The 9,597-nt window shown below is 41.6% G+C and overlaps 1 protein-coding gene across 2 annotated transcripts in view; it reads right to left on the bottom strand.

Annotated features, from left to right (window-relative positions):
- The window catches only part of orb2, a 135,160-nt gene that overhangs the window by 21,421 nt on the left and 104,142 nt on the right, over nucleotides 1-9,597 (bottom strand). For both annotated transcript variants that reach the window (XM_067352897.1, XM_012364995.2), the window contains 4 exons: nucleotides 1,003-1,263; nucleotides 797-909; nucleotides 323-715; nucleotides 1-111 (listed from right to left, as the gene is read on the bottom strand). In XM_067352897.1, coding sequence (XP_067208998.1) covers nucleotides 1-111; nucleotides 323-715; nucleotides 797-909; nucleotides 1,003-1,263 — 878 coding nt within the window. The remainder of the gene's footprint in view (nucleotides 112-322; nucleotides 716-796; nucleotides 910-1,002; nucleotides 1,264-9,597) is intronic.

The following is a 9,597-nucleotide window of genomic DNA, read 5'->3' as shown; positions in this document are numbered from 1 at the left end:
CTGTAGGCAGGTGACGTTGGCGCAGAAGAATGGCGCAAACTTGCCTCCGCAACGTTGGCCCTGACATTCGTCACACATTTGATCGTCCAGAACGTATGGTTTGACTTCGACCTATTTGAAAAAGATCATGAAGATTTCTGTTCAAAGAAAGTGCGTAACAAGAGTGAAAGATTGGAAGAACAGAATCATACAAGAATGAAGCAAATCGCGGACTTGGTTCTTTCATTCTTGTCTTAAGTCTCTCATTCAAAAGTCTCGCTTGTTCAAGCCTTCTCGGAAAAAAATAATGCGCAAAGTAATTGCAATTTTTCGTCGTCCTTACTCTTTTGTCAATGTCGCCGTGCTGCAGCTGCACGAATCTGGCTGAGATGGCAGCTATGTAGCTCTGCTGATTACTGAAAGCGACTCTGCCAGCTCCTTTAGGGTATTTGAGCTCGGGATCAGTGTCGATGCCGGCATAACAGACACCGCCATAAAGCCGGTCCATGATCATGGCGAGCTCCACGGCCTTGAGCGGTCGCGGAACGCCGCCGACGAAGACGGTCTTTCGCGGATCGAGCGGCATGGAGGCGTCTAACACGAAATCGGCGTCGCTGAGTCGCCACGGTCGGATCTGAACAGGCTTGTCTTTGATCGTGGGCGAGCTTACGCAGAGGTAAAGCTTGTCCTCGTCCTGGATACAGGCGTCTATCAATTGCTGCACCGAACCTTCGTCCTGGAACATCAAATATAATCGTGTGAAATTCGAGTTCAAATATTGTTGCAACAATTAGAAAGAAAAAAAAGTCATCTGTACCTGGAAAAGCAGGAACGCGTAGCCTTTCGGTGGGAAATAAGATTTACTTTCCGCCTTGTGTGGCCAGTCCACGACTAGCGGACCAAAGCGACGGAAACTGGCTGTGATCTCGTCTGTTGAAAAAAAAAAAAATGTATCTTAGTTCACATCATGATTATCTTATGTTAATTATGATCTTCTCCCGCTGACACAATAAAAAATCGCACCTTCGTCGATGTCAGGCGGTAGTCCGCCGACGAAGACTTTCCTGGAGAAACGCTCGCCGGTTTCGCTGCCCTGGCTGTGCGGACTGCTCCGACTCGGTGACGAGAGCGGCGCCGCTTGGGATGCCGTTATACCGCCGCCTACACCGACGCCGACGCCGACTCCGACGCCGACGCCGACGCCGTCGAGCTGGCTCGGCGCATTCGGATCTTCCAGCAAGGTGCCACTTTGCTCCTCGAGACTCGGGAAGAACGGAGATTTACCTGAAAACGAAATAGATTTTCACGTGAATGATTCAATTCTCCAAGCTCCGAGCTCACGCAGTAGGAATTTAACGATACTAAACTACGTTAATAGGATATGATTTATCAGAGTGAGTTGAGGAACAATTACGGAAATAATTAAAGCAGAATTAGAATGTAAAAATGGTAAACAAGATTTTATGATGAAATAAATTGCACACCTGCCTCGCCTTGTGCAATTAGCCGGTATCGTAAAACAAAAGATCGTTATAAATCGTCCGCGGAAATCAAGGTCCGGATCTGACATTCGTTCCCCGCCGGAGAGTTCATTATGCAATTGTGCGGAATCACGTAATAAGCGGCGAGAGAATCAGGTATTATGTACGCGCGTGATGCGACCGCGCACGATGTAACTGCTTTCGACATATCTTCTTTTTTTTTTTTTTTTTTTGTGGAACCGGAAGTTTTAACGTTGCACTGTTGAAATATAGCCTCATAAAAATGTAAGGCTGCTTACGTAACGTTCACGTGTCGCTTCTAGACTTTAGAGAGAAAGAGAGACAGTTTTTTTGAAAATATTAAGGCATAAATTGTTCAATAATTCGAGACTGTAATTATATTATAAATATTCAATATAGATTGAACCGAGAGATCGAAAGATTGGCAACCTTTCTTGCACGTGTAGATCTTTAAAAATAAGAAATAATATGCGCATAATAAAAACGAGAATACAAAATAAAAATAAATAAATAAAAATCTGAGAAAAATAAGAAAAATACGAATATACAAATTATATAAAAAAATCTTATATTACTTAATATTGCAAAAAAATCTGTAAAATAAAAATCCAACGATCGAAAAAGCAAAAACACTATTGCATTATAATAATACTATGTTAAAAATACATTTGCGTACTAAAAGAAATTAAAAAATATCCACTTTAATCTTGAACATCGTAAAAAATTGTAATATTTAAAAATTATTAATTACACTTGAATTATTAAACATAATTACTAAATTACATATAAGGAAAGGGTTTTGAAAATTGAGCTTCGTAGGCTCAAAAGAAATTCAGACACCATAAATATTGGTAATTTGACGGCAATCAGACCGATTCATTTCGGAGCAACATCATTTTGATTGCACATAAATATTGCATATGGAAGATACGTGCGGCGGCCGATCATTAATTATTTGCACGAATAATCAGCGAACCGGCTGCAGAAGCAGATCCTCGAAACACGATAATTTGGCGAGAACAAACACAAAAAAAAATCGCCTCCTTGACGCGGAGAGAAAAGTCGCTCGTCAGTGCGAAAGCACAGAACAAAAAAGGAACTCACTGTATCTTCTCCGGATAGGGAAACGCGCTCTTCTGATAAACGTCGCCATGCTTATGACGATGAGATCACGCGCTGATAACGCGAGATTTTACGTACACGCACTATCTATCCGTCGACGGGGTGCAGTTTGTTTCTCTCTCGTCGTTGTTAAGCGAAGAAAAAAAAGAAAAACAGTAAACAGAGTGCAATGCGCATGAATGACTCTACGAAAGACGTCGTCGGACTCGGAACAAGCGAGCGCGTAATGTTGCAATCATCTTTTTCCGTTTTCGCGCGCATGCGGTATCCGGTTGCGTAATAATACATATTCAGGAAATGTAAACGAAGAATTGTCACATTTGCGTTTTTACTCGACAAGTATAGTGCGTAGCAAGTTCTATTATAAAAGTTGTATATGCATAAAAGTTCTAGTTAAATATTTAGCTAAAGTCAATGAAGAATTGACAAATGTATATATGGGAAAGAAACGTTGAAGACATGTGGCGAAACACTTTGTGTAACAATAATCCATCGATGATTCTTTTTTTGTCGATGCTTAACGCACGACATTCAAACGGAATTATTGCCATGAAATTGCAGCGTAAATTCAACTTTCGTATGCGAGAGGCGGCGAGAATTACGTAAGGATTGGGTTGATACATACGGGCGTGTGCAACATCCGTAATTTCAAGTGTAAAACGGCAGGTTTGAGCACGGCGCACACCGGTCGATTGGATCCGTGCCGTTTTAATACATCGCTTCTACTTCTTAAATACCGTTTACGTAAGAATTTATGGCGTTATTTTACAGCTTTGCAGCCGTACAGTCGATTATATCGTGGTGTGGTCATATTTTCTGCATACCATATATGTATGTGAAAAGTCAGTATTGTCGCAATAGATCCGCGAATGAACTTCGACAGACATAAAATGTTATTTATGTTTCTTTATACGCGAAATCCCTCCAATATAACGCTGCTTCTTTCATTAAACGTTCCTCTTCAAATTTCTTGCAATAAATTAATAAATCTTTCTCTTACTATTAAAATGACAAATTGTTGTATTACGATACTACTATCGCGTTGTAACAGGAAATACTGATGTGAAGAATACTTTGTATTCTTCATCGTGATGCCGTTAATATGGCGCTTTCAATTCTCCGTCTTACGTACATTAGCATAAATAACACTCCCAATGCATCTATAATTCATCGGCGAATCGATACGAACACGTAAACGAACTCTAGAACTCGTGAGAGACCCAGTAAATATACTTCGAAGTATCTCTCGGCATTTTTTTTTTTTCTTTACATTTTATTAAACTTCGAACAACACTACACACTTAATTTACATACATACATACATACATTAATCGATTGTTCAACATTGTTGAAATATGTGATATATTTTAGATCCTTTGCTTGTGACTTTTTAGTTTTTATTCTTTTCAGTATTTATTGCTGGATCGAATTGTAGTCGATATTTCCTTAGCGTTCAATTTTAGCATTCAAAGTTTTAACTTAACATTTAATCTTGCATATATCTGTTTACGTTAAAATATTACTGTCAGCAATTTCGTCAGCGTGAAGCGTTGTTTTTGCCGCGACAAATGTGTACGTTTCAAAGCGTTTCGAAATTCTTCTTTTGACTTTGCGATTTCGCCACGTAAGAAAACTTCATTTAGACCATGATATCTGGGTCAGTCGCTCTGGCTCTTCGATGGCAGTTTTAGGAGTGAGATCCGTGAGGCGAAATCGAAGTAACAGCGCCAAAATGTAACATACGGATGCTGAAATGTGCCTGTTCGCGGATATTAAAATCGAATATTGAGCGCAGTCTCACGGCAATATTATTGGACACTATTATTGCCGGCGAGCAATGCGTTTCGATATCTAGGCTATCTTGATCGCATATAAATAGATGTGCGCATTGGATTATAAGCTTCAGACTCGTCTCTTATCGAATTTCAAATATTATATTCTCCACATTATTGACTCGCAGAATGCTTTTCATATTTTATCAAAATGCAACATCGAAGTAATCGAAATCGGTATGTTTTCATCTGAACATGATATATGTGCATACATTTATATAATATGCAGAACGACACCGAATAACATACAGCATGGTGACGCACACAAGAGTCTAAAAAAACATCATTTCGACATGAATTTTTTGCCGAATTTAATCTTGATGACACGCGCATCTCGTAAAATTAGCATCCTCTTAACTATGCATAGCCCCGTGACGAAGATTCGCTAAAATCAAGGTAAAAAAACAGGTACTTTCAAGAAATTTGAATTAGAAAACACAGATGGTGGATTGGCCCAGAAAGTTATTTAGAAGAGAAGACCTCTTCCAAAGCGCAGAAAACGCCACGGAGAAAGGAAAATAACGCGAGAAATCTTAAGGATCCTACTCTCGCGTTAACGCACCTGAAAAAATACGTGTCGCTCGATAGTCGAAGAACGTTTGTGCGCGAGAAGTCGCGGAGCATTTGCGAAGCCAAACACAGCGACGGTGACGAATCGCATTTTCTCTCTGTCGCGTGTCTCTGATTCGAGAAAATCTGCGCGCGCGGCGTTTACAAATTAGTCCATTGTTAATTATCCAGGGAAGCCAAATCCATCGATACGACGCCGGCGTCCGCATCTCTGTTTCCCTCTAGATACACGACGTCCATCCGATCGGGATCAATGACTCTCCCGTCGCGCGGCGTGCACGTGTGCACTCTATAAGTACACATTATTCCCGGTGGAACTCGCCGGCAGTCAAAACGCGACAAGCTGTTTTCCTTCTGTCGAGCGGCCGGCTTTTCTTTATTCCCATAAATTTGCATGGCAAGAATCACTCCCGATTCCCCCTCGTCGTTCGCAATCAGACCGCCTCCCCCCCTCCCGGCCGTTTCACCTTCACATCGCCGAGGGAAACACGAGGCAAAGGGAGGCAGAAGGGTGAAAAAGGGCGAGGGACGACGAAAAGGGAATAAACTGGGAGCGAGCGGGAAGCCAACTATACGACGACGACGACGAGAACGAGGACGAGGACGAAAACGATGATGACGCGCGTTCAATCTGATTGCCACAACGGGAGAAGAAGGAAGACAGACTTCTCTTTGTCTCTCTCTCTCTCTCTCTCTCGTCGAGAAAGGGAACAAGGAGGTGAGATCGGGGCATTTATGTCGTTCGCCGTCTCTCGTGAAATGGATTCGGAATGTCTCCCGGAGAGATGAAAATTCGTATGACAATGATCAAGGGACGCTGCGCGATTATTCTCCACCTAGGAACGTGCCTGGATTTGCAGCAGATGCGTTCGTGTCTTGATGAGACACGAATTGCATTGTTCGCCTTTGGAAATTAAATTTCAGCGCGCGAAATACGAGATATCATGCCGTATTTCGGTAACGTTAATAATTATTCGAATTATTCGCCAAAAATGCGGACAATTAAATATTAATAAATAAATTGATTGTGCTATGTAATAATTATAATGCGATCGTAATAATTAACTCGATAAATGCCGATAAATCTAATTATTTGAATATGTGAATAAATGGATGAAAATGAAATTGAGTGTAAATGAAAGATCGAGCTAAAGAGAAATTTTTGAAAAATTATATTTATTTGTGCAATGTACTCTGGAATATCGTGTACGTTTCTTTGACGATTACTACGACGGGAGTTTTATATATTGGGAAGAAATAAGTGTTCCGTGAACAGTGCGGAAAGAGAGGGATCCCATCTACTTCGTATCTGCTCGATTCAGCGGGACATTATGTTTAAATTATGTAGCCTTCTTAACTCTAACCCCATCCTAAGTGGCGCCCCAAAGCCTCCAAAATGAGATTTGAATGCCTCCCAGAAGAAACGAATAAGCTCTGCACCCCCTGCTGAAGGGGACCGCACGATGGAATTAGAAATCTAGAGCAGTAATTTACGTGTTACGAATTGACAGTATTAAGCTGTTTTTAGATTTATATCCATCGGGAATTTAAGAGAGAACATCGTTTTCGCAAGCAAATATTGACAATCCGGAGATATTTGTGATTTCGAATCTTAATAACTTTGAATTGCAATTGAAAAATCAATAAAATATATATACTTTAATTTGAATAAAGATTGAAGCTTTGATATTTAATTGCAACTGCAAAACTTTTAACTCGTGAGAGCAGATTTTTCTTGAAAGTTTCACTTTTTTATTGCTGATTAATTTAGAAGTTACGAGCGAAGTCTCGACATTCTTAATTAAAAAAGAGAGGTAATGATTAATTCTGTCTTTCGAATTGGAGATGAAAAATGCAAATTAGAATGAAAGATTGAAACTGGTGATCATTCTCGATAATTTCTTTACAACAGAAGTTAAACTTGAACGTCGACTGCACAGAACGCAACGATGCAGTGTACAATGCGTTCTAATTTTGTCTCGGACATTCGTTACGTAACGTGGCCGTGCTGAATAATACGCACCGCTCGTGTGAATCTAAAATCGGCCGAGCCGAGTCGTCGTCTCATTACGTTAAATTAGATTTGTATGCACACAGCGCGCTTGGCTTTCGCGTGCAAAGGCAAACATCTTGCCAATCGACGAATGAAGAAAGTTGCAACCTTGTAATTCTTGGAAAAAGTAAAATACAATTTAAACGGTGAACACGCCCGTGTGATACGACGCAGTTCGATAAAAAAAAAAATGCCGATGCAAAAATGTAATTCTTTTTACGCACGAATGATTTATCGTGTAATTTATTCTAGCACGCGGTGACGCTCGTGATATTCTGAGTAATCAATTTGTTTTAGTTTACGCGAGCACGCTAGTTATATATTTTAAGTGTATAAAATTTAATTATATACCTGCGAAAATTAATTGTACAGAAGAGTATTATTAATTATACGTGTAACGATCGTGTGTTAATTATATAATCAAACTTGTTGCCTGTTTAATATAATTAATATTTTGGCAAACATTATCTTAATCAATGATATCTTGATCAATGTTATAAAAAAAAAAAAAAAAATAGTCGAAGAATTATTGTCGGATTGTTGTTAATAGAGACGACACGCTTTGATTGTACATAAATAATCCAGCAATCGCCAAAGGCTTCATTGCTTTTTAAAGTGCAAAGCGATTTGTAATTCAGTTTCCGCATCACAGATTCACGGTTTATCCACTTCGCCACCGTGCAATTCCATCTCTTTCGTCGTGCGGGATCGATTACTCGGCATGCTCGAAGACACGAGGCGTAGATAGGGTCTGCCACTTCTCTCCCGCTTCATGATCCTCCATCAATCATTCCTCAACTTTTGCGGAAGCCTCGATTGCGAAGAGGGTTTGCGAGGGCGACACGAATACCGTTGCCGGTGTAATTTTAGAGCACGGCCGACCAACAAAGACTCGCGCACGCTCTCTCTCTCTCTCTCTCTCTCTCTCTCTCTCTCTCTCTCTCTCTCTCTCTCTTTCTCTCTCTCTCTCTCCTCTTCTTCCTGGGCATCGAGCACGACGGCACGGCGCTCTGTCAACGCGATGTAAAACCGCGCCGTCATCGAAGTAATGGAATTAAGTTTGCAAATAGAGCGCTCTCCTTCGTCTCGTCGGCGGGAGAGTGCCGTAAAAATGTTACTCTCCGCGCGCGCGCTGGCGCGCTGCGGCTCCGCGAATCGATCTCCGCCAGTCATGACTCTTTTTATAGACAAAAGGGACGGGAATAATCCGTTTACGTTGATTCGTCGTAATGAAACTCGTTCGAGCGGAGATATTTATTTATTCATGTCGCGCGATGAGAGAGAGAGAGAGAGACGATGTCACACAAAACGTCGTCAAAATTAAGGTCGAAGGTAACGCGCCTGCACGCGTAAATTTCTACTACGTGTGTTATCGAATAAACGATTAATGCGATCCCGTTTGCGCATCCCGTAATTGCGACAACGAAATTGCCGTTTAAATTACAATATCACTGTAAGCAGATGTTTGTTGTCCGACAAACGTACGCGTTTTGAAACAATAATTATTGTAGACGCATGTGCAGCGAGCGAACAGTCGGCCGCGGCTGCCGCACTTGTTTGGATCCGTTTATTTATAGGACGAAGGAGGGCAATATCGGTCAGCGCGCGATATAGGTCACGTCGATATTCGCGGCGAACTCGCAGCTCGGCCGGGGTTAAGGGAAATTATATCTTTGCGGTCGCATCTCCCGTTCCGATTGAGCGTTCGTAACGTGAAAGTGATTGGAGGAGAAACGTCGCGCGGCTGGAAATCTCTCGCGGATAAATCACGCTTCTAATCGCTTTTAATTAATTTTGTCTGAATTAATTTATTTCTCACATTCGCCGTGACACACCGGCGTTATTCGAGCAACTTTCGAAACATATCCGTGTCAGGAAATGTGCGAGGATGGCAGATTAAATCGTGTGCAATTTACCGCGTTTTGACAGAAGCTCTTAGCGCGGCGCGTACAGAGTTAATTAATTGACTCTGCGATATCACAGTTAAATTTAGAGGTACAACACGAGTACAAAAGATATATATATATATATATTCTTATCACGAATTATATTTAAAATGACAATAGAATGGATTTTTTACACGCGGACCTACTTTATAAGTGCACTTAACGAAGTAAAACCAAAATGATATTCGCGGGATCCTTGTGTACTCGAACTCAGATAAATTTCCATTTGCGGTTGAACTCTGGTTTACAACTTAGATTCAATTTGCGAACAAAGTCTGATTCGCAACCTCTATTCAGACTGTAATTACTGCACTACGCAGTTGAAGGCAACTGCATCGTTCGCGACCGGCAACTATGAATTCCCCGCAAACCGCAGAATTTCGAGCAGTCCCCGTGCCCTCGATCGCGATCAATGACGTAAGGCGGGAGAGACCGGGGTTGGAGGACGCGTTCCTCTATCGTGGGTCAACAAATTCGGAGCTCTAGGTCGCATACCAGGGCTCGCGCAGCGTCCCGCGGTACCAGCACGAGGAACGTGACTGGCACTGGCGCTGGTATTGATTAGACGTACGACGTAACCGGGGCCCAGGCCC

The sequence above is a fragment of the Linepithema humile genome, chromosome 4 (assembly GCF_040581485.1).
Source record: "Linepithema humile isolate Giens D197 chromosome 4, Lhum_UNIL_v1.0, whole genome shotgun sequence".
NCBI lineage: Eukaryota > Metazoa > Arthropoda > Insecta > Hymenoptera > Formicidae > Linepithema > Linepithema humile.
The sequence above is the reverse complement of the archived record's forward strand: the minus strand, read 5'-3'. Positions and strand labels throughout refer to the sequence as shown.